Source organism: Accipiter gentilis, chromosome 17, assembly GCF_929443795.1.
Source record: "Accipiter gentilis chromosome 17, bAccGen1.1, whole genome shotgun sequence".
Lineage (NCBI taxonomy): Eukaryota > Metazoa > Chordata > Aves > Accipitriformes > Accipitridae > Astur > Astur gentilis.
In genome coordinates, this window is record NC_064896.1 from 2,539,047 (window position 1) to 2,564,620 (window position 25,574).

At 45.5% G+C, this 25,574-nt stretch overlaps 1 protein-coding gene across 5 annotated transcripts in view; it reads left to right on the forward strand.

Moving 5' to 3' along the window:
• The first annotated feature begins 27 nt into the window (after window positions 1-27).
• Window positions 28-25,574, forward strand: part of NFYC (nuclear transcription factor Y subunit gamma) — a 37,658-nt gene continuing 12,111 nt past the window's right edge. For 2 of the 5 annotated variants that reach the window (XM_049820277.1, XM_049820278.1), the window contains exons 1-4: window positions 28-258; window positions 18,942-19,054; window positions 22,801-22,872; window positions 24,396-24,509. In XM_049820277.1, coding sequence (XP_049676234.1) covers window positions 51-258; window positions 18,942-19,054; window positions 22,801-22,872; window positions 24,396-24,509 — 507 coding nt within the window. In that variant the 5' untranslated portion in view covers window positions 28-50. Of the gene's footprint in view, window positions 259-4,196; window positions 4,266-4,411; window positions 4,576-8,815; window positions 8,863-9,804; window positions 9,909-18,941; window positions 19,055-22,800; window positions 22,873-24,395; window positions 24,510-25,574 lie in introns of those variants that run through there. The other 3 variants (XM_049820280.1, XM_049820281.1, XM_049820279.1) reach the window with 3 other exon arrangements.

Sequence of the window (25,574 nt, forward strand, 5' to 3'; positions counted from 1 at the left end):
GCTTCCACCGCCTCTCCTCAGACGAGGTCTCGCGAGATCAGCTCCGGGTCATGCGCCTGCGCAGTGCCGCGGCCCAGGGGGGAAAGGGGCGGAGCCGCCGCCCCGCCGCCTCACGGAGCCGCCGCCATCTTGTTTCTCGGCCGCTGGGCGCTCGCTCTTGCTCTGGCCGCCCCCCCTCCCCCTCCTTCCCGCTTTCCGCCAGCCGGGCCGGAGACAGCTCGGGCGCCGGAGACGGAGGTCGCGGCGTCGGCCGCCCCGGTGAGTGCGAGAGGAACAGGCGGGAGCGCGGCGGGAGGGGGTTGGGAAGTCGGCGGCCCGTGAGGGGGCGCGGGGCGGGGGCGGCCCGAGGGGTGCTCTCTCTCTTTCCCCCCCTCCCCCCTCCAAAACGGCTCCGATCCGATTGGCAGAGCCGCACCGCGCCCGTTGATTGGTCCGCGCCGGGGGAGGCGGGCGAAGGAGGCTGCGCGCTGATTGGATACCGAGGAGCGGACCGGGGAGAGGACAGGAAACCGAACCGTTTTCCCCGCGCGGACCGGGGTTGGGGGGGGGGGGGAGGGGGTGGCTGGGCTTGGCCCGGGGGCGGTGGGGACGACACGACCGAGACCCGTGCGGTCTCGGGGCTGGTGGAGCGCCTGGGACCGCCGGGCAGAGCTCGGGGCAGGTGCTGCCTGACGGCCGGTGAGCAGGGCAGGGTGCGGAGGCCTTCCCGGGGCTGCCGGTGCCATCCCGGGCAGCCAGCGGGCGTTGGCGGCGGCAGGCCCGATCTGCTGGGCCCCGACAGGGGATTTGCTACGGGAGAGTTCGGTTTCACCTACAGGAGATGCTATATTTTACGGATCTTGGGGGGTTTTTTTCGACCTTAAGCTTTAAGGGGCTTCTCTAGTGCCTGCCGCAGCATTTGGCGGGAAGAGGGGCAGGACCCAAGCCGAAGCGGTTGGGATGAGTTGTGGGTCTCTGGTCAATACCTGACGGATTGTTTAATCTCCACTCGAAACCCAAGGGCTCTGAAAGCTGTGAAAGTATCTGCACGTAAATGTGGTCTCCCCAGATTCTGCTTTTTCTTGAGCTGAGAAAATGAAAGAGATTGCCCCCCCCCCCCCACCCCAGTAACTGGTGAAGCACTATATATTAACAGCAGTATGAGTATGGCATGGATGAAAGCAAATTCTTTTTGGCTGGGCTGGATTTCATTCAGGTCACTTCATTCTCCGGCCACATCGTTAGCTGTGCAGGTGTTCGGGGGGTCAGGGCTGAGTGGTGGGTACAGGACAAGCGGGGTGGCAGGACAGCTCTTTGGTGGCAGGGCCAGCTTACGCTTCGTGTTGGCTGAGCTGTGGCCCAGGGCTGGCTCCAGAACCCAGAGCTCTGGCGAAGTTCAAATTGCTCCCAGAAGAAGAAAGGATAGCGCTGGCTACTTCTGGAATGCGACTTTGTATTGCCTTTTGAGACACCTGTTGAGTAAAGTATTCTCCACGTACTTAAGAATAAATACTTCTTGTCTGTCTCAATAGCTGCCTGAGTACATGCAATTAAAAGGAAAGTCTCAACTGGCTTCACTTGCAATGCAGAGCAAACAGTTGCAAGCATGTGGTTAACTTTTCCTCTAGTCCTACATCCAGAAAATAGACCTCCTGGGTCATCAGACATCGTTTGCTGCTGTTGCCCGTGGCAACATCATGTGTAGGCTTACCTGTGCCCTTCTTAAATTAGGTTATGTTTTTGGACTAGGCTGGATCTGTGTTTGCCTTCAGTTGAGCCATGCTCTGGTATCAGCCTAAACTTACCTGGGCCCAGCTTACAGTCCCTTAGTCATTGGTCATTGTGGTCACAGCCTGATGTAATCTCACATCTGCCATCGCACGCTCCGTCATAACCACATTCGGTTTTGTGTCACTGTTACAAGGGCTCGTTTGAGATGCTGGCTCATGCAGGGGCTTGTGGCCTTTGGGCCGCTGTGACCATGCCGGGTGGAGGACTGGGACACGTTTTGGGGTGAACACAGCGTTCTTGGTCAAAGCAAAACATGGTGCCTTGAGTCGGACCTTTGAAACCCCTGCGCAGCACAGAGAGCTGTTCACTCTGAGCGAGGAGTGAGAACTGGGTGTAATCCTGCCATTTTTCAGGTCGCTGCAGGTTGGCTGGGTGACCTTGAGCCAGTCATTTATCCTGCATGGGCAACCTGTTCCCTCTTGTTATTTTGTACTTTATAAAGATCAGTCGTGTTTGTCAGTGTACGTTCTCATGCCATACATGAATGATGTGCAGTGCCACTTTCTTAGAAGTGCCGCAACCTGCAAAATGCAGCGACAGATGACAGTCACTGGGTTAAGAGCATTCTTTTCTCCTTATGTCTTCCCAGTAGCTTTGTAGTTAAATCTTTCAAGTGGAATTTTGGCAATTCCTGAGTGTTAGCTCAACTGCCCCGAGTGATTTCAGAGCAAGAACAGTTGCAGTGATTGAAATAAACTCTTTACTGCAGGGCTCACCACAATTAATTTGATTATTATTTTTTTCACTGTCACGAAGAATTATTAGAGCAGTAGCTGCTCCCGTGGCTGTGCTGGGTCATACCCACGTGCAGGAGAGGGGGTCTCAGTCCGGTACGTAGGTGACGGGGTCGTGTTGCACTGCGAGAAGGCAGGTGGGGATGTGTTTGGGCAGTCGTTACCACTCGAAATACCAGCGAGGCATTCCTCTTCTCTGAAGGAAAGGTGGTGGGCTGTTCTGGGTTTGTTTTGCATACCGCCTGAAAGTACCTTGCATACCTCTAATAGTAAGCATACCGCAGCTCTTATCTGAGGAATGACACAGGAAGAGAACAAAGCATTGCAAAGCAGTAGTATTTGTTTTTTTAAGACATGTTTTACCCAATTATATTTAATAAATCACCAGGAAGATCTATTTTTAAATTAATCTCTCCTTGCTATCTGATTCAAACTAGTTTAATCTGCAGGACTTAGTAAAGCATTGGCTGTGCTTCATAATATTTTTTCCTCTGCTGCTCTCTATATAATCCTGTAAGCACATTATTTTCAAGCAGTAAATTGTATCTTGGAATGCAGCTCGAAATCCGTTCAGGTGTTGTTGATAACTTGTGTCCGCATAGGTTAAAATAGCGTAAACACACCGTTCCCAACTTCCAGTCCGATCCAAGAGCTACCGAAGCGTTTTTGGAGGCTCTGAGAACCGTGTGCCGGGGGAAGTGAGGCTGGTGGGATGTCATGTGTGTGGTTGAAGCTGCTGAGGGGAATCTTCAGCGGACGAGAGGTGAAAGCTCTGCCAGCGCTCACTTTGCTCCCCGAGGCGTCCCGCAAGGAGGAACGTCGGAGGTATTTGGCCTACTGAGAGGGATCAGGGTCTGTGCCAGGAAGGCGTGTGTTTGGGCGGCCACTTGCTAAACTGGGGGTTTTTATCCGTCTGAAGAGCAGACTGTCTTTTTTTATTTTTATTTTTTTTCCCCCCAAACCCCCAGATTATTTTTTTCGTCCCTACAGATGCATCGGAGCGCGCGCGCGCCTTGCGCCTTCGATCCGGGTCGCTGCGCGGCCACGCAGACGGTCTGGGTGGATCGGAGGTGGGAAGTGCCACCGGACCCCAACCGCAGCTCTCCCGGGGGCAGCTCCCGTTCCCCAAGGTGCCGCTTCCACCGTCCCCGTCTGCGGGGCCGGTGCTCGGTCACCCCCTTCACCACCTTGACCGACCGGGAACGGGTCTGGGCGAGGAGTCAGACGGTGCTACCCTCCGTCCGACAAACCGAACCCCGCGCATTTTAACTTTTTTTGCGTGCGCACCCGAGGGCGAGATGTCTCACGCCTCGCTCCCGGTCGCGCCTTTGCCCGGCGATCGCTCTCCGCTTCTTTCACGGTCGGACCCTGCTCTAACGGCCCAGGCGGGAACACCTCTTTCGCCGCCGGGAGAGGGACACCGGCCCGGTGCTGGGCCTTCACGGCCGCCCTCCGCGCCCGCGCGTCGCCCCGTGACCCGCCGGTGCGATCGGCGCCCCGTGACGCGGCGGCGGAGCCGGGGGAGGAGGAGGAGGAGGAGGGGAGGTGGTGGGCTGCTGCTGGAGTGACAGGCGCGCGGGCCAATCGATAGTCGCCTCCCGACCCATCCCCCTCCCCCTCCGTCTGTTTGAATAGGAGCCGAACGACCAATAGGAGCCGCCGGGGCGGGCGGTGAGGGCCCGGCCGCCGCGCTGCGGAGGGGGCCGCGGGTGGGGAGCGCGGCGGCCGGGCGCCGCTCTGACCCCTGCGCCGCCTCTCAAGGTAACTTTAAAACAGGAAGTGGACGGCGAGGTTGCGCCGCCGGGGGTGGCCAATGGACGCTCGGGGCCGCGCCCACCCCCGGCGGCGTCCAGCCAATGGGCGAGGGTGGGGCGGGCCGGGCGGGCGCAGCAGGGTAGGCTGTGCGGCGGTTGTTAAAGGGGCCGGCGGCCCGGTCCGGCGGGGACGCGGAGTCCCGGCAGGCAGGGGTCAGCTCAAAGACAAAGGGATGGCGGGGAGATCCGGGGGCTTCCGCGTCCGCGCCGCAGCCGCCCCCCGACCGGCGGGCAGGGCCTGCGGCGGCCGCGGCCCGGTAAGTTGATCGCGGTGGTAGGAGCCGCGCTGGCTGGGGCGGGGGGGAGGGGGGGGAGGTGGGCGGCGGGGCGGCTGCGGTCCGGCCCGGCCCGGCCCGGTGACGGGGGAGCGGGCCCCGGTGGCGGTGGCTGCCCGCCCGGCCTCGGGGTATCCCCGCTTTGTGAGTTGGGAGGAGGGGGAGGCGGTGGGGGGCAGCCCGGGGGCTCCGGGGGGGGCAGCGGCGGTTGGGGCCCGGGGCTGAGCCCCCGGGGGGGTGGGGGTGGCTGGGGGCACCGCGCCTAGCGGGGGGGCTGTGCCTCCACGGGGCCGGTAAGCGGCGAGGGGGGGGCACAAAATGGCAGCGACTTCTCCCCCCTCCCCTCCCCGGGGCTGCCGTCGAGCCGTGGGGGGGGGTGTCTCCCCCGGCTGCCCTTGGCGGGGGCTGCCTGGCCAGCGGGGAGCTGGCCTGGGGGCACCGGTTGGAAACGGGGCTCTTGGGAAGGGGACACACACACGACATCGGAACCCCCATCACCCCCAAACCGCCAGCCAAACTCCTGACAAGTATAAGCAGCCCTTTGTTTTCCTTTTTATTTGTAAATAAGCACTGAAGGTCATCGGAGCCCCGCAGCCCAGCGGTGACAGGCGCAAGAACGGGGTGAGAGTGCGTCTTAGCTTAGAAGTTTTTCCAGCGTAAAGGGCTTTCTCGGCTCTCCCGGTGACACCCCGAACTCCGGCTGGGCTGGGCTCTTGCACGGCTCTCGCCGTCAGAGCCGTGCTGCAGCTAAAGTTGCTGGAGCTAGGCCTTCCTTCGCTAGCACGAGTGACCTTGAAATACCACGGCTCCGAGTTTCGAGAATGAAGGACAAAGTTTGTTTGCGGCACTTTGCGCTGGAAAAAAAAAAAAAGAATCAAAGTGGGAGAATGAAGCTGCTCCCGGTGGCCGAGGTCATCGAGGACACGGAGAATAGTTTGTAGATTAGAATTAAAGTTAGTTTTCAGCGAGGAGTCAAATCACATTGCAGACATTCCTTCTCCTCCGCTCCTACTGAGAGATGCTAAATGTTGCTATTACTGTCCTTGCCTTCTCAGGGGTGAACTGGGTGACACGGCTCGAGTGTTCTCAGTCCTGTTCTTAGCCTTTTTTGTTTTTCCTGATTGCTAATTGTTGGCCTTAAAAGTATACTGTTTTGAAAATTAGAGGTAATTACATTGTGCAACTTATTTTTATAGGGATGTTAGAAAAGTGGGCCCTGGCACATGAGCCTGATCTGCACGTCGGCGTCAGCTGGCTAACAAAGGACTGCGTCTTGGGGTTGAACTTCAACCTGAATGGTCTTTGAATTGTTACAGCCTTCAAGTATTATTTTGGGTATTTTAATTTAAATTAAGACGGGTGAATAGCATCACCTTGTCTCAGGCAAAGCTTATTCAACTTTCTGTGGCGCCTGGCATGTCATACTAGTTTCAATCCAAGAAGGGAGCAGAATGAGAAACGTCACCATAAGTCATCTATTAATAATGGTGGCTGCTCTGGCATGTTAGTGGAGTAGCAGTAACTTCTGTAGCAGGCCGTTGGCCACAGTCAGGGGATTGACTGTGAAGGTCATTGTTAGCATCTTTAAGCAGGAATGAGACGTTTCGAGTTTTTTGCCTTGAAATTAGGATATGTTCAGCTGCTACGTGCTTTTAAGGGGTGGCAGAATGCAAGGGAATTTGCAGCTACCGTAAGATGAAATAAGAAATCCTGCAGAAGTCTTCGTTACACCCAGTGTTTATCATATTTCATTGCTTAAGCTTGCAAGAGGTTGTAGCTGTGTAAGGGATAGGTGCTGCTTGATCTTTCTAGGTCAAGAGCAGCAGGAAAAACCTAAAGCTTTTGGTACCACTTTAAAGGGATTTATTCACAAATTACACCAGTTCCCAACTTTTTGTTGCAGCACCGTAAGGGAAAGGAAGGTCCTTAGATCCGACTTCATGCCTCTCAGTGAAGTTAGCTGTGTGTCCCCTCTGCCCCAAAGGTCCCCTGGGCTTTCCTAGTAGTTTTACCTGCTAGAAATGCAGGCTCAGAAAACAGGCTCGCTTTTTTGTTTGAGGGACTCTTCCATGCTTGTTTTTTGTACTAACTTAACTGGCAGTGCAAGAAGCGAAAGTGTAAAGGACAAGTTTATTGTGGGAAATTGCTGTCCCTGGCTTGAGCACCTCAGTGGCTGGGGGGAGGAGGAGGAGGATGCCTGTGTGCCTTGCTCTCAGGGTGGTGGATGCCTGCAGCAGGTGACCTTTTAAGACAGTGTATTTGGGTTTGGTTGGGGTTTTCTGGTTTTTTTTTTAATCGGACTAGTATTTTGCATTTATATAATGTAGCGTGACATCTGTATTTTAACAGTGTTGGCACATGAAACAGTTTCTTAATTTCAGGGCTTAGGGATCTGCCCATGTTGTAAGTGAATTAAATTTATATGGTTGCTAACTTAAACTCTTTAATTGTTATGTTTTGATAAAGATGACAGTTTACCTTATGTTTCAGAGAGTCAAAAAATGTAGCAGCTGTTAAAAGGGGCAACTGACAACAAGATCAAACTTCAGGATACCTGACAAAGCTTCCCAGGAGTTACAGGAAGTTTTTTTTGGTTTGTTCTCAAAAACTTAACATTTTCTACGTGCTGCAATCTCGTTGGGGGGATTTTCTTCCCTTGTCTGTTTATAACTTGCTCTGCTCTTTGGTCACTTCCTGATAAATCAAAACAGGTCACTTTCAGTTGTCTCTGTTAATTCAGTGAAGGTGACCCAGAAGGGTATGGATGTACATGTTTATTATACAGGATATTTTTTTTAAATAAAAAAAAAATTAAAAAAAAATAGAGAAAGGCCTGATTAGACCATCCTGTCTGCCTATTGAGCAGCACAGGTTGTACTTCATTTAAGTAAGATCTGCTGATCTCAGGAGGCAAAAAGCTCATGGTTGTTTCTATGAAAGTAATTATTTTTAACTTTTGCAAGATTCCATTTGATAATTTAAGTTATAAAAGTGAATAAAGAAAGTAATAGGAACATTGATTATTAGAATAATCCCTATAGAAAAATAACCCTGCAGGCCCTGAAAAGCAGTACATTTATTTGACTTTTCTACACAGAATACGTGCCCACTTACAGACTGGTATGGTCTTTCACTCTGCTTTAAAACCACCACAAGTTCTTGTGAATAACTCATTTTGTCATTCACGTTTTTCTAGGTTGTATCTGCTGCTGTCCTGCTGTGGTTTGAATTGTTCTTTCTGCCTTCCCCTCTTCCTTCTCTAGCAGCATGGTGGTGGTTGAGCCTAAAAATGCAGCAGAAGAGCAAAGAAACACTCAACACCTAAGGTTGCATTAAAATTAAAGCATAACTTTGCCCTAAATGTGCTGCAGCATCTGTGTGTTAGCACAGGATCGTATGACGGCTGTCTGCTCCAGCTGCTGCCTGGGTCCTGGTGTAACCAGCAGGTTAATAGCGAGAACGCAATTTAGCATTTTCAGCCAGTTAAATTGTGTGGCTGTTAGAAGGATCAGAAAACGTGAGGGCACTCATAAGACTTTTTATATATAAACTCTTAATTTAATGCAGAATTATTTATAAATAAATCAAAAATATCAACTAACGTAAAAAAAAAAATAATCTCTGGGCTGAATGTCTGTTTAATCCATACTGTCTTAACAGGCATTTTGCTTGTGCTTGTATTCCAGAGCAGTAAACGTGTATGTTGCATGATCAGAACTTCTGCTGCCTAAAATACAAAATAAGTGGGCAAACCAACCCAAATGCTGATCAGATTCCTCTTGCAATATCCCTCTTGCTTTTGTGAGCTGTTGAGGACAGCAGTCTGAGGTGGTCTCTGCGATGGGTGCCTGGGTGTTGATAGATGCCAAGCAGATATCACCAAAGCTGAAAACTCTAATTGAATTTTGAAATATTTGAAACACTTTCTGAATAAATGGAGCCTATCACTTGGTTAACGCTGCTGGTGCCAAAATAGTGCCTATGGTCCTGAAAATTTTTTTTTGAGGTTTCAGCTGTGACTTATTAATATACCATATGCTGTGTTTATTGTATACATTCAGGGTATGTGACAAGTACTTTTGTTTTGTGAGTACTTGATGTCACTACAGTTGTGAAATTTCATTCCCATATGGTACAAGACTGGGTGAGATACCTCCCGCCTCTGAGAGCAAGGCACCGCCTGAATGTTTCTCACTAGATTTTTTTTTTTTTCTTATAAAAGTGCAAGCACACAACTATTCAAGACTGAGACCATGTAATTTTGTGAAGGTGAGTTTGCTCACTCTTTCTTGTTATCATTAAGGCTACTACTGTTAAAGGGAAATGAATAAAATGCATGTACGGCAGGACTGGGAAGTGTGTTGTGAGGTGTGTAGCTTGTAATTTCTTTTAAATTTATAAAGCTGCAATACATAGCATCAATTTTATGCTAAGCTGGTCGAGATTAAAGTTTACAAGGTGAGGTACACGATACGCAGTATTGTTTTGATGTGTGCCAACTGTTTTATCCTGTGAAGTAGACTTGACTAACTTGAACACACTTTACTTAAAAGAGCTTTTCCATTTCTGCTGTGTGTTTAATTTAGGAGCTGGAGAGGCAGCACAATTCATCTTAGACACTTGTTGTTATTTGTCTGGGAATTTTCTTCTTCTGCTTCTTACTCTGTGTGCTTGCCTGCCAAAATTGCACTGCAAAGAGCCACTATTTAATAATGTTTAACTGTTGAAACACCAAATATCAAGTGTGACCCTTGTGCTCCTTCATTCAAAGAAGGAAGGAAAGTAAAATAACAAGTACAAACAGCAGTTCAGATTATTTTGTTTGCTTTACCTTTTTAGAAAAAACTAGTCCTGTGCTATTTTTTATGGTGTTCTAATATTTGCAGCCTCATTTTTGACTCAGTGCTGCACTGTGGGAAGGTCACTTCTTGATTCTGCAGCATGGTTTCTGGTGCTATGCTGCGCTTCTGGTGGGTTCCTGATACCAGCCTTTAGTGTATTTGTGTGCACTCCCAAAACCCTGCCCAGCGTTAAATATAGTCTGTGTGTATCTTCAGTCCTTCTGTGCACAAATTAATGTGGGCTAGTGCTGTACGGAGGACTTTTAGCAGTGCTGTTAGGTACTTAGTGCATTGCGAATAGAAACTCAATGCTTCTGTAAAAGCAGGCACTATTCCTGATTTTTATTTTTTTTTTTTTTTCCCCCCGAAGGAGTAAAGCCAACTGACAATCGCCTGCTCGAGACTGCAGCATACCATTGTCTTGCACTAGCAATTGCCTCTTAACTGCTAGGTCACGCTGTCTTCTGTATTGAGGTATAAAACTCAACAAGGTTTCTTTGGGCTCTTGTGTGCACGTTCGATAAAATGCCTTTGCCGTGCATTGTCTGTGCTGTAGGATATTCTCTTCCCCTGTGCAGCTGAAGCAGCTTTGGAGACTCGGTTCTCGTTCCTACTGAGCGTGTAGCACATGCCTTCCTGCGAGGCTGTTCCCAGCTCAGTGCCCAGTGAAAGGTACTGGCTTGCTTGCAGTTTGATGCAGCAATCTGCGAGACCAGGGCTGTAACTTCATAATATCAGGAAGGTTTTCTGGCCAAGTTCTGCTTTGCATGAATGAAGTTGGGGTGGTTACTCTGGCCCTGCCACCTCCCCTCCAGAGGAGCCGGGATCAGCTCTGCTGCTTGCGGTCTCTCCCCGTTGAGTGGGTAGTGGAGAGGCAGCTCTTGCCCCAGTGTGCCGAAACCCAGCTGCCAAGTGTCTGGGGATGGGAGAAGGGAGGAGCAGAATTCCTGCTGTAGGTACTGGGATGGAGAGGGGGAGAGTAGGAGGCATGCCTGTGTGTGATCCGGCAAAACATTGACTGCAATGCTCTTAGCAGCAGATCAGCAATGGGAGTGGTGCAAAGCAGATTTGGCCCTGCTAGCTGCTGAAGCCAAACTTTGCTGGTTTAACGAGCTGTCTGTGTTATTGGAAGCGGTAATCCAGATCCCTCTCTCTGACTTTGTAACTGATTTGGGCTTAAATCAAATGCTGTGCCTCGCGTGAATGAAAACAGAAGTAATGCGCTAGAGGTATTAGGGAGCTAATGTTCAAACAGTGCATTGAAGAGAGAATAATCTACTGCTAAATATTCATAGAAAAAAGGTCTAGAAGGCTCTTGGAGAGGTCATCTTGTTTATTATTTTCTGCCCTAAGGCAAGATCAACTCAAACACCGTTTTGCAACCTTCTCTTAAAAACCTTTAGCAATAAGTACTTTATCCTCCGCAGGTAATTTAGTGCAGCATTTAACTAGCCTGACTTACATTCAGTTTTAATTTTATCAAACGAGAAATCTGCAAATATGCACCTTATCCAACAGCCTAGAATGATTCTCCCAGCAGCTGAAATCAACCACTTACGGTGCCAGCTATATGCTTAGAGGGTTGTGTGTATGTAATGCCACAAGAGGGGATGGATAAAACTAAGAAATTGCAAAAGTTTCTTATAATAGTACATTACAAGGAAGTGCTTGTGTTTTGAATTATGTTGGTTTTACTGAAAGCCTCTTGAAATTGTTTTGAAAAAGTTGAAAGGTTACGTTTTCATCAAGAGCAGAACTTTAGACTTCCCTAAGTTTGTGATCATCACCTTTTTCTGCTACCTGAAAGGCTGTGTTAGATTTTATAGCACTGTTTTCTGGAAAGGGAAGAGAGTTCCCGTATATTTTGGATAAATAAATCTAGTGTTAAAGTCTAAGATTTCTGATTTTGGCCTATAGTTTAGCTATGACTTTATTCATAATTTGTGGCCTGTACATCATGATATATGTTTTTATGCTTTAATAAGAACAGCATCATTACTGCTGTGATGTGCTGAAATAACTGTCCTGTGTATGTAATGCTATGGATTATATAGTCAATTATGTTTCATCTTTAAAGTGTTCCTGCTTCTTTTTTATTATGATGTGGAGGATTGGGCTTTGTTAAAAGCTGATCTTGTGTCCCAAAAACCATTGCATAAATCTCTCTAAATGTGGTGTTCCCCCTCCTCCCCCTGGCGCTTGTTCAGGTAAGGTTTTATAGGAAAGCCTTTTCTGTGCAGTCTTGTTGACCTACCAAAACTGGAAATGAGTCTCAACTGGGTGCGTACATTGAAGCGGCTCCTTTAGGAAGGTGTTTGGCACATGTAGCGATGGCAGCACACGCCAGCCTGGCTCTCTCCAAGCCCCATTCCCAAGGCACGCGTTCACTGGTTTTTCTCATGGAATTGTTAAGAACATCAAGAGCCAAAAGCACGTGTGTCGTAACCCCAGATCCTTGCATGCTACAGCTTGTGTCTTTCCTTTTGCTTTGGCAGGGTCAGGCACAAATCTTAGTGGTTCTTCTGCCTGCCATAGTGCTTTGTGCCATGCTGTGGCAACATCTTATTTTTTTAGACCTCTCTAGCAAGATTTCAAACTTGGCTTGTTCAGCTCTTGCCACTGGTGGCAGCTACCAATCCTTAATCAGGTCAGAAATGGGCCATGGAGACAGGGTTTGTGTACGGTTTTGATGGGACTTGTAATTGCAGTGCCTCGTTTCATGCCTAGGAAACCTTCCGTAGAGGATGATACGCTAGTTGTGTGCCCATCTAAGATTGTGTTCCCGGTAGCCATGTGGAGACCTTCTTCACATGCTCTCTGTTGTTGCTGTGTCAGAAGTCAGGTGAGTTCCCTCGGCGAGTCTGAATAGCTCTTACCCCTTTCCCAATCAAATCTAGAGCCGCAATGAGCAGGAGGTGCAGAAAACGGATACGACGCAAAGTCCATGGCACTGGTTTGGAAGAAATACCTGTCCTCTTGCATTGCCAATGCAACTGCCAACCCGACTCAAGTTTCTGAATTGCATTACTGGTTTTAAAATTTTGCATAATTGAGCGGGCAAGGCCTGAATATTGAGGTACGAGAAGAAACCATCGATCTCAAACACAGTGAAGAACTGTTTTTACACCACTACTGCCACCCCCCCAAAGCAAGTAAAAGTAATTCTTGGCTGTGGTTCTGGCACCTTTGTGTTTCCAGCCATGCTATACACTTGTGCTGCTTGGCCTCCGTCTAGTGAACATGTAGTTTGGAACTGTAATGGAAATAACTTTGATCTTATTTCCTGAAAGGAGGCTCAGCTGAAATTACCAATGTTGACTTGAGTAGATCTTGAAGCAGAGAAAATGTACAGTGAATTGAGGCACGATGTTTCTGTGGAAGCAGTTTTAGACCATTAACATGACTTCTCAGGGTTTGTTTTAAAATAAGATAGCATAGGGCATAATGTCATGGAAAACAAGTGCTGTTGATCTGCAGCAGATGCAAGCTTTCAGTATGCCTTCAACCGTTGCTGCCGAGACCAAAGATTGCTGTCGTAGTCCACTTCAAACTCTGTGTATATTCTGCATTTCATATTCCAATACTGCAGATTGCTCTAAGTGAAGTAATGAGAGTAGCATCTCGCAAAGTGTGCTGGTATGTGGCTTTCTCTCATACACCGAAGACTCCTTTGCTCACATTTAAGGAAATGTGTTACTAAATTCATATAAAACTGTATTTATTCTTCTTGTGAAACTAGTTCTTGGTTGCTAGATTGTTCCTTCTGATTCTGGCAGGATCAGGTGTCTGGCGCTTATTGCTACACAGAGCTCATTCTTTAGATATGCAAGTGTGGCTCTGCACATTTTACTTTTAAATCAAGGGACAGGCTCCCAAAACAGAACGCTACAGTTTTGAGAGTTAGTGCATCAGACTGGAAGTATCACAGAATGCTGGGATTAGTGTTTATTCTAAATGCTCACTTTTCAGCTCTATGGATCTATTTTTAATTCTTCAGACTTCCAGGGGTTTTGCTAGGTGCTGTGGTATTGGTTTTTATTCTTTGCTGGTAAAAATGGTCTATTTAAAAAAAAAAAAAAAAAAAAGGGAACTGCATTGTTTGTTTTCTCCTTTTCTGTAATGCTACTTCCTAATAATTAACTCGTGAGTTTTGTGGGATAGTGGATGTTGTAAAACCAACAGCATCTTAAGAAGAGTTGGGGGAGGGGGTGGTTTCGGGGACTGTGGGCCTTCTAAACGCTGTGGATGTGGAGGTGGTAAATCTGTATTTGTATAGCAGTAGAGTCTGGTGGGGGGATTTGTTTCTGCAGTGGCAGTTTTCAGAAATATTTGTGTGTTATCCTTACTTGTAGCTATAAGCTAAGGATGTTGAGGCAAAACATTTGCCTGAGCTTCTGTCTAATTTCTTTTTAGCCTCCATCTTCAGATTTAGTTGTCTTTTTAAGAAGCTTGGATGGAATACGCTGCTTCTGCCATGTAATACAACGCTGTGTAAAACGGGCTCTTTCTCCTAACGCAAGTCATGGGAATGTGACTGTGCTATATGCAAAGAACCTGACATTTCTGATACCGCCAGGGTCTGTGGTACTTGATGATGTTGCTGAGTTATTGCCTCCTTCATCGAGAGCCTCGAGGCTTTTCAGTACTTCCCTCTGGCATTCGCTGTTTGCATATCCCTTCAGATATTTGGATAAATTTCATTTAGATCTGCTCTCCACCCAGCTGATTTTGTTTGGTTGACTTCTCAGTCAAGGCCAGCTTGGGAGTAACTTAAAAGTAGGCACGTCAGAAGCTGTGACATGACCCTTGCTGGCTGGGGAGGTTGTCCTCCAGTTCCCATTCCCAAGCTCACTTGGCGAGCAGCACCGGCGATGCCTGGGAACGTCCTGTGGCTGGCAGCTGCTGCTCTGCTGGGTCTGGTGGGCTGTTCCCGGCTGTTGGTTTTCCAGCTGAAGAGCTCTGGGTACCTGCTCGGGGTGGAACTGCAGGATCAGAGATCTTGTTTTTATTTGTGGTTATACTGTAGCTCGCGTTTTCAATAGCAGGTTCTTGCTCAAGCGTGCAGATTGTAGGCATCCAAGGTGAGACAGCTTCATTTGACTGCTTCCCCCTTCCCACAGCATTAAAGAGAGAGAGCACAAACTAGCATCTATTAAAAAGAACACACCAACAAAACAACAACAACAAAAACCCAAGCAACAACAACAAAAAAAAGAACCACAGACACTAGAGGTGTCTTCATGCTTGCTTTGTGCTCCTCTGAAGTGAAGCTCTTAAGTGTTTGTCAGCTGCCACAGGATTTTGTAAATCTAATGTTTGTAAAAGGTGTTGTGCTCCAGTGAGCAGAAAAGCTCTAATTGCCAAGTGTTGATGTTGTAGTTCTCGAGATGTGCTTGCTAACCTGCTCTGTAATCACCTCCAGGCATTTTGTGCATAGGCCTCAGCTTTTTGGCCTTCAGTTTCTTTTTCCCTTAGTCTGGAAACAAAATGTTTGCCTTCATGTAGCATATTCCAGGCTGTGTGGACTACGTTGGCTGTTGTAAAGCAGGTATACCCCAGTCTCCCCTGTTCTTACACCCTTATTTCTTGTTCTGTGTGGTTGGGGGTGGGGGGTGGTGGTGGTGGTGTTCGTTTGCTTGCTTCTATCTAATTCAGTAATGTGTTCATGTTGTTGAGTTAGTGTCTTTTGTGTGTGCATGAACCTCTTCATGTAGATTCTTCTGCAAGAGCACCTCTGCATAGCCTGGTTTTTAGGTTGCAAGCTCCTGGGACTCAGGCAGGTAGTTTAGCTAATCCAAGGTCAGAGTAGTGCTCCTGTCTGCTTTGATGCAGCATCGGGCACACCAGTGGGGTGGTGGTGTTTGTTAAGTAAGCGTTGTGCGGAGCAGAAGCGTGTCAAGCTTGCAAGGTACTTGCCCAACTTCTGTATGGAGACACGGCGTTGCTGGAATCGGCAAGTTCTCTCTGGTGGTGGTTACGCTTTGTGGCAACCAGGTGACACGGGAGATGGACTTTAACTTTTATTACTCAGCAGCGAGATGGTGTCAGAGTAGCCAGTTTACTCTTGAAACTTCTGAGAGACCGTACCCTGCGTTATGTGAGTGCAATGTGGGGAGCGTGGGGATCCTCAGAGCACCTTTCCCCTTCTGCATGAGGTTGTGGAGGAAGTCTTTAGAGGAGGAAGGATGAGGTATAATGAAGCTCTAAAATTTCCCTGCAAACTGCATATCAAAAAAGACAAAATGGGTTTAGGCACTGATACTGTGAAATCAGAGGAACTGCCTCCCTTCTAGCTTTGGTGGGCTTATCTTCTGTTGTATGCTTTGGTATTTTTTTTTGTTGGCGATAATCCTGATATGAGGTGCTCTTAAAAGAAGAGAACACAGCTTTCCCTTGGGTGAAGGAACTTACCTAATTGCACAGGAATGGTCTCATTAGTAAAATTTGTGTCTCAGAGCCAACGCTGTAGGTTTGCATGACTTTTTTTCCCTTTTCCTCCCAGTCCTCCTCTAATGCTTGCTTATGTATCTATATTTTAATGGGAAGAAATCACTGTAGTAATGTTCTGAGCAGTTTTAACCTGCTTAGGCTTTTATTTTGAAGTTTATAGTGATTTCATTCTGTAAGTTTTTCAGAAAATCAGCCTATTGGTGATTCTTGTTTCTACTCTTACTCAATTTCTTACCAGTTATCCTCAACAGTCACTTAAAGTAGCAATTGTCCTTTGGGTTGAGCATCAAGCTGTTCATCTTGCATTCTGAAATCAGTCCTGTGTTTACCTTGAAGATAGGAAATTTTTCTTTTTATTCATCAACAGGACTCTTTAAATTATAGATGAGTGGGGTAAACCATTTCTAGCTCTTCCTGAAATCTGGATGCAGAGGCATATATTTAATGCAAGAAATTTGCTTTTGTATGCAGTAGGGGGTAAAGTGGTGGTGATGGAATTTGCTTCCTCTTCACTCTATTAGCTTTTTTCTTTTTTTTTTTTTAACCTGTTGTTTCTTAGCGTTATGTAGAGCATTATATTGCAGTACAGCATTTAAGTGGGTTGAATGCAAGTAATTGGTGTTTTTAAATTGGTATTTTTAAATAAAGCCTTGAAAAGTGATTTGGCTTGTCTTGAAGATGAATTGCATCTCTGGTTGCAGAAAAGACCCCATCTAGTGTTAGTGTTGAAATATTGCCAGTGCAGAGCAGATTTTGAGGACTAGCGTTTATTTATTTGCCTAAACTATTTTTTGTCTACGTTTGACAATACGGATCAAGGGGGGGGATGATCAAATGCCAATTTAACACTCATTAGAATATTTATATCTCTGTATTTTCTTATAAATACCTGAAATACCTTAGTTTGTAGGCGGATAGTATTATAATGCAAATAGTTGTGAAGAGTCATCAAGTAACTTGTCAGTCACTTATTTCCATAGGTTACTTACCTGGAGTTCTTCCTGTCTCAAACTCTTGCTTTGAGACTGGAAATACGATCTTCTGACCTCCTCTTTGTCATGCCCTGTCAAAATCCCCTTCGGCTTTTCCCACGCCTCCTGTGTCCCCTTCTCAGGTTGATGAAAGAAAAATACAACTGTTCAGAGCCTGCCTTGGAAAGTGTAGGCTGCAGGAGGTAACGAACTAATTGTCTGACATTCATCTCTTTGATCTGTTAATAAGATTTTATGGATCGACGTTGCTTTGGAATAGTTGATTTTGCAAGTACTGGCAATCGGCCGCTGCCTCCCATAGGTATTTTGGTGTGTTGTACGCTGTTACTGTGCTTCCCTTCGGCTTGCGGAAGGACTGAAATAAACCTCTACATGGCGGATCAAAAGCAAACGGGGATTGTGCCTGTCTGCGGCTGCGTGGTGCTTAGTTGCTGGCTGGGGTTAAACCATGACAGTGTCAAAGCTAAATCTGCTCTCGTGTCTTTTTCCATTACATGGCAACGCACAAATATCTGTGTGTATCTTGAGATCTTTCCCTATAGAAAATGTAGCACCCTTTCTCTCTTGCCGTAAGTTGGGAGGCACAGAGACGTATTGTTTGTACATGGTGTGTGCGTGTCATTCATGGAAACTTCAAAGCTGCTCTGGGTGACCCCAAGAGCGTTTTAACGTCAGTAATTTTCTGGCTTTCTCTGCTTTGCTCGCTTGAGAAGTGAGGGGTGACTCTGCTGGCATTCAGCAAGATGCTTTTTGTGCATGGCAAGCACCCAGTCCCAGCCTGTTGGGTTGTGTCTCGGCAGGTCCTCTGTGTGTGTGTGTGCTTTTGGCACGTCTCCCCCATCCTTCCAGGCTGCGATCCCTGTCGGGAATCCTGCCGGAGCCACACGCTCCTGTCGCGCAGAGCAAGCCGGCGAGGCTGGCCTTGGTGTTCCAAGGGATTCTCAAGTTGCGCGTCTGACTTCGTTTTAATATTAACTAGAGCTGTCTTAAGAGCTCCTTGTCAAAAAAGCAGGACTTGGATCTAGGAGTTTATGGGGGGGGGGAAAGAATTGTGTCAGCTGGAACTTGAAGTGTGCCTGGACAGTGCCACGCGGGCTGGCACCGTCTCGGTCACCCGAGGACGAGGTTGATCGATGCTGCGTGTCCTGACCTCTTCATCATCTTCGCTGCAGCACAGCGTGGTTATAGGGGAAAGTCTGAACCCAGTTATTGTCCCTTTATTTTCTCCTTATGAGTTCCTGGTGACTACTGATACATACTGTAAATAAAGCCATTTGCAAAGATACAAGTCTTAATGAATGCAGAGACAACGTCCAGAGTAAATTTAGTAACAGCCAGACTTGCTTAACATCCTGCAGTTGCAGAATGCTAAATGACAGGCATGGGGCTTTTTAAAAATTTTCAGTTAAAAGATTTGAATTTTAAATCTTACTTTGTGCTTTTGACATTCTGCATTAAACAGGCTGTTAATTTCTCCTGTTGATTATACCCAAGGAGAAGAGGTATTTTAAAAATAGTGTAAAGCCACAAAACCTGACACCTTTCAAATAGGCACAGCAGCAACTGTTTCATTACACTTTTTAGAAATAATACCGGGCTGACATTGACATCCTGGTTTCAACTTGAGGGGGGTTTACTGCCATATCCCGCACTGTTGTTGGCTGTAACAAGCAAGAGAAAAGAAGATTTTATAATAGGTGCGCACTGGAGCGTGAGCTGTGACCAGGCACCAGTTTTGTTTTGTAACTCCTTGTGAAAAGGCAGAGCTCTAATGGGGGAATAAGGAGACTATTTTGGCTTTCAATTCATTTTTTTTTTTTATGTTCTTTTTCAATCTTTGTAAAAATAAATAAAATTTTAAAAAACAATTCCAGAGGCTGTGAGTATCTCTACATTGTTGCTGTAAGACCTGGACTGGCGTATCTTATTTTGACAGTTTTCCAGAGCGATTAGCCAGGCTGGCCCCTTCCTGTATTCCTGGGACGTGGAGGGATCTCTGGGAGCCTTTGACTCCTGCCTCCCCCCAACCCTCCCCATTGCTAACGCTTGTTTTTGTTTCTCCCAGCTACCAGGATGTCCACAGATGGTGGCTTCGGCACAGCTAGCAATAGCGATGCGCAGCAAAGCCTCCAGTCCTTCTGGCCACGAGTCATGGAGGAGATACGCAATCTCACGGTGGTGAGTGTCCTCATCGGTCGTGTGGTTTCTGAAGAACTGACGGTGAAAAGTGCCTGGTGATGTCTGGTAGCAAGATAAACCTCAGCTTGAACATACTCCTGCTGCTTATGGGACCCAGTAGGGTTGCCTATTTACACACTACAAGGTGGCCTTAAGAGCTGATAAATAATCATTCGGCCAGGCTTTGGACTGCTGGCTACAACTGCCAAAACTTGAGATATAAATTGAATGCAGCTGATTCATGGCATAATGGGATGTAATAGTCATACCTTCAGCTGTTTCTGGACTAAACAAGAAGACAAAGTTGATTCAGAGGTTCTTTTAACAGGCTAAATGATGACTGTGGCTGCTTTCTAGAGAATTGCAGGGAATTATCTTCTGTTTGGGGGGTAAAGGGAAATTATTTTAAAATAGCTACAGGTGTAAGCGTAGCTGCCATATGCTGGTTTAGCTGACAGAAGATTGAGGGATTTGAGAATATACCTCACGTTATACTACATGGGCTGTGTAACTACAGTTCAAATTCCGTAATATGAAATGCGTGACCAGCATGTGAGGGTACCCTTATCCACACCAAAGGACAGGTCGCATCAGCACACTGTGGGAGATGTTACTGTTCAAAATACGACTTAGGCTTTTCCCCGCCTTGACAAATTCAAACACCTGGCTATCTACAGACAGTTACGATTTTGTGAATGAATTTTGGGGTTTAGACTTTTGTATAGAACTATTATGCCCTCTTCCAGAACCATCTCCTTTGACAAGTCTGAAATTTTGAAAATCACTTGAATGCCAAGTGCATCGTTATCACATGCTTTATTAATTTAAAGACATTTGATTAAAAAAAAATCCTGTATAGGCTGAGAATAAGAATTGGACTAAGTAGCTTCTATTTTTTTCAATCCCCAAAAGAGATGTGCCTGAGAACAAGGGCATATAACAAAAATGACTTTTCAAGAGAGATTGATAGATTACTGTGATACAGTGGTCCTGAAAGTACACTCCTGTGCTTTTAATGTAACTGAAAACAAAAGAACTCCAGTCGAAGACAGGCTGTTCAAAGTGAAAACCCCAATCCACTAGTCTGAAGATAAGGTTCTTTTTTCAGCCTGTGTGCAGATAGTTGATTAAAGAAACAGATGTAGAAATTTGTATGCATAACCAGAATTAATTACTTTCCTCTTTCAGCGCAGTGAATTCTTGTGTTCAAGAGCTGTAGTTTGTCTTCATCTCCACATGAAAGGGGTTTATTATGCAGCTTATCAAGTATGGGCAGCTTAATTTTTAACCGTTGTACGAATCTATTTATTGCATTGCAAGCTAGTAAGTCATTGAAAATTTAACTGAGGACAGTGAAGGGGAGTTGGAAAGGGAAAGGGATAACTGCAAAACATTCCTATGCAGTTGTCCCCTGTGTAATCAAATCCTGAAATTTATAGAGCATCTTATTGAAAGTGCTCCCACGGATGTGGACGTAAATAAACTTAAAGCTCATCTGCATGTACTGCATAGCAGAGGTCAGAGCAGCTGTTTGGTGGAAAGCCCGCTTTGGTTGCCTGCTTTTCAGGGCTTTCTCTGCCTGGTTTTGTGCATTTACTGTGTGCTACTAGTAGCTAAAATTCAGGGATAAAAAAACAAGGGAGCTGCTTTAGAAGAACAAACCAGAGCTCCCTGTTCTCTGCCTGATACAACAGAAAGGACTGTAGCCTAGTCTTGGAGAAATAGGGAACAGGACTAGGCTGAAACTAGCATTTCGGCTCCACAATGAGTTAGAAGAGGCCTGTGAAAACATTGAGACCTAATTTGGAAAAAAGAAAAGATGAAGAATTGGTGTCTCAAGTTTGTTCTGCTGGGTGGTAGCCAGTAGTGGTCATGCTTCCCTTCACCATGGTACTTGCGTATTAATTTTGATTTATGTGACGTTTGCCTGTCTGCCTTAAAGGAATAAAGGAGCTTTAATTTTTTCTAGTTTCTCCCACTGTCTCTCTTCTCTAAAGATTTGAATAGCGTTTGTACCTATGCATGTCTGCTTGCAGTCCTGCTGTTCATAGAAGTTAATACACTTAAGACCGTTAAGAGTTTCACAAATTAGAAATTGTCTTCATCTTTCTTTGAGGCTTGCTTAAAGCTCACAAGGCTCTTTAAAAAGGAAAGAGCTTTAAAAAAAATTTAAAATAAAAATAATAATAATAAAAAAAACCAATAAAAAACCTTTGGGATATTTTTCCATGCCTTAGCAACCCCTTAACTTGTTTATGTGGCGGTTACTGGTTGAAAATGCCACCCTGAGTGCATTGTGTGGTCACGCACAGGTCCCACCCCTGGCTGCCCTTTTCTTTCATTGCCAAAAATCCTTCCAAAGTACCGTGTTCACCAGCAGAAAGCAAAAGCCCTTGGCACTTCTTGCAAGGACACCTCCACCCCCCAAATTAGTTCGGATTTGCAGCATATTACTAGGAGCACCAGGAACACCCCATTCACATTCCTCTCCAGAATGAGGGCACAGAATGCTTTTTTAGAATATCCACATATAAAAGAATGTATATAAATATACATAATTTTTTAATATCTAAATTAAATAAAATGCCCCCTGCTGGAGTGCTGGCTGGACCATGCACAACCTCCATATTTTGCTTCAATAGAAAACAGCATCTTCAGCATTTTTTCCCCTCTTTTGTTTCACTAACATGTCTTGCAGTGCTTTCTTCCCTAGAGAAATGAGTTCCCTTTTATTTTCTATGACATTTTTGTTAAGAAGGGAAGACTTTTTTAGAAGTACTTTGTGGGTAGGGATTCAGCATTCCTGATGCAACGGTACGTAGCCTCAGCCTTTCTCCCTTTTTTAAGAGGCTCCTGGTAGCAACACACTGTGGATTTTTTTTTGTTTGTTTATTATTATTATTTTCTTCTTTATTCCTCTTTATATCTTCAGAGAAGGAAGAGCACGGTTTGTAGTGAAGCTCAGCAGTTTCCCTAACCCTAAGAGCTCTCCACGGAGAGGATCTCTCCAAGGGACACGTTAGTGCCTCCTCTCATGCGGATATTAGCTTAGTGGTGTCTCTGCTGCTGCTCACGTTGGGTACACGCTAACAGCTGAGCAGAGCAGGATGAGTCAGTACAATGACAGCCCTTGCTCTCTGTCTCCTAAACCATCATTACACCATTTTGAGTCAGCGGTTCTCTTTGCTGGAAAATAGCGAGAAATCCATCTCAAAACAGGAATAGAAGAGATTTTTTGAACAAGATTCTTGCAAGGTTTTTAACACCAAAATTGGTATTGGGCAACGGGGAAGTACAAATAAAGCAAAGAGGATTTCATCCTGTGGCCCCACGTAGCTCTTGTTTGCCTTCATTTTCTCTTGTGACTTTTTGTAAATTCCAATGGTTTCTGAGTCCCGAGACACCTAATTGAATTAGTTGCTTCAAATATAAATAGATGCAGAAATGTGTAACATTAGAAACATTCTGTTCTGCGGAATGACTTCAACTTTGAGGTGAAATAGTAGATACAAGTGTCTGGCAGAAGATATAAGTAGAATTGAATCGGTATAAAATACAGAAAAGCAGATAAGAATTCTCAGGCCTGAGGAGAAGCTGCCATACCTCAAAGAAAATAAGTTATTTTTATGAATCTAAATTTTAGCCAGTTTAATTCTAGACAATACAGGCTTGTTTTAACATTTATCTTACCTTTATTTTCAGTTAAGTATCAGTAAAGAGTCTCTCAAATGTGAATCTCTCTGCAGAAAGACTTCAGAGTTCAAGAACTCCCTCTGGCTCGTATTAAGAAGATAATGAAACTGGATGAAGATGTGAAGGTACACTCATGGGTTTTTCTCTTAAGTATTTATGATCCTTTTGGTGGATATTGTAGCTATAATTCCTTGTAATTCATTACTTCTTATTATCATTATTTAATATTGTTATTTTTAAAGCACATTTTAACAGTTGCCTTGAATGCAATATTAGCTGGCCTTCTATAATTAAATTGAGCTGGGAAAGCAAAATCATTTGGGATCGTTGCTGAAGACTTTTGCAGTTTTCCTTTCTTCTGGTAGATACCAGTCTACTGTATAATTCTAGGTATTTCCTGTTTTTTCTAGTGCTTAACTGTCTTCTCTCATGTTTTCTCGTTGTTTCTTTTGACTCTTCCTTTCACAAATCGGTAGACTGTTTAGTATGAAGAGTGACGTCACTTAAATGTGTGCTACGCTATTTCAAGTTTTATGGAAAAAATAAGTAATAATTTAGGTAAATAACATGGGTTCGATACTGGTATTTGAGCTGAACCCTTGATGTGTGACTGATGACGATAACACATGAATTGACTGATGAAAACTTACTGACATAAAAGGAAGGAGAAAGGAATCACCTGCAGGGTTTGACTCTTGCGCTGCTCCAGTCCTCCCTGTTTTTTAAGTTGGAAAACTGTCAGACACTTAACTCCTAAGAGAAAAAAGAATGGTTTGCACCTTTTTTTTTTTTTCTCAATGTGACACCATCCTTCTGTTAGGACAACCTTTAACATTTAAATGACATCCTGAAAAAGGTGTGTGTTGTCTTGCTATACAAGGGGGCTATTCATTCAGCCTGGAAAGGGAATGAACCTAGGCCTCTGAGGTCCCAGTTCAATGTCTGAACCGAATGAGTGCCAGATTTTTGAGGATGAAGGCGAAGATGAGTTTTTAGGGCAGGGTGGCGGGGGAGGTCTCTGGCCTGCCTGGAACATTATTTAACAAGAAGGCTGTACTGGGGAGTAAGTATTAATGCCAAGCCAGCTAATAATGAAACTGCTTAATTTGAGTAAAACTTGAGCTAGATACTTTTTAAGGGAAAGGAATTTGATGGGGCAGAGTCTTTACTCAGGCCTCCAAGCCTCCTTTGCAATTTCAGCATTCATTTAAAGTAAGGGCCAGGTTTTAAAATGAGGCCTCAACCTGCCCTCTTCAGTTTCCAAATCGTTTATGCACATGGCAAGGTACTGCCAGGAGAAGCTGCTCTCGGTGAATGTGCCCTGATGCCATTTACTGGCCTACCGTAATCCAGCACAATATGGAGTTGACATCCAACTATTCATAGAGGAAACAGACTTTCAAGACAAACCTGAGATGCCAAAAACTCTTAACACTGTGTTTAACTCTAGGCTGGTAGCTCTCTGGACTCTGGTCAGAGCCAGAGACATTCTGATGTGGAAATTCCCCAAATTTCACTGTTAAACAGTGCAACCATTTGACTAACATAAATACATAATACAGATACTCTGACTACCACTTTACAGCATTAGAGTACTAATGGTAAACTTCTAAAAAAAATTTGTAAAACTTTGTAAATTTAATTGCAGATGATTAGTGCAGAAGCTCCCGTGTTGTTCGCCAAGGCAGCTCAGATATTCATAACGGAATTGACTTTGCGAGCATGGATACACACAGAAGATAACAAGCGGAGGACTCTGCAGGTGAGAGAGCTGCTGCTGCCTAGCCTTCAACTGCTTCATAAACCTGTTTCCAACTCTTTGTTTCCATAACATGAGGCATGTTTTGTAGACACTAAATTTATTACCTGTGTTTATCACTACAAACCTGTGCACAAAGCACAGTGCCTAGTGTAACTGTGCAACTGAAATGCTTTTTTCTTAATTTGCTTTCAAAAAAAAACACCTCCAACAACAACAAGAACCAACAAAAACACCAAAGCTGCAGCTGTCAGCTAATTGTGACCCGCTCTAACAACTCAGGATAGCTGTAGCTGTTGAACTCCCAGCTGATTTGTTTTTCAGTAGTAGTTCTAAGGTAAGCTTGTAAATGTTAGTTTGTATTGATAAATGTGTAGAGATGAAAACAAAAGTACCCTACTGCCTCCTCCAGAACAGATCACTGATTCTTCTGGATTGAAAGGCCCTCAATAATAATCATTTTTCAGTGGTTCAAGAGTAAACTGTAACTCTTTAGGGTCTTTTTAGGGCAGGGGGAAGCAGGGAAAGGCATTCACTTTTAGTCTTACACATTGACCAAAACTACTTGAAACTATAATAACCATCAGTTCAGGCCCTCAGATCAGAGGTTGAGAGATTGTGATATTTAGGGCCCTGTCAGCTCTCCTGTACCCTGGCACAAAGATTGCTGTAGTGGCAGGGAGGCATGTCTGATTTCAGTCCAAAGCTGTCCTATTGAATAGGCATTCAGCCACTCAATCTCCATAAATTGGGCTAACGCTACTTGCTTAACCCAGGTTTTAATGCAGTTACTGTGGCAAGGATATATTTGATATACATTCCACGAACAAGATGTTTCATAAGTACAAGTGCTGACTCAGGCGTGTCCTGTTAACAGTTTTCAAGCTTGGATGGATCTGTTTATTTCAGATTCATACTTAAATCCTGATCCTAATGTATAAGACCTTGAATTGACTCAGGTTTTAATTCTGACTGCCTTGCCTTCCACAGCAGCTGCTATCCTGGAACAGCTGCTCTCCGCATGGGCAGTGCAGCTGGAGAAATGCAGTCTCTGCTTAGCAAGTATTT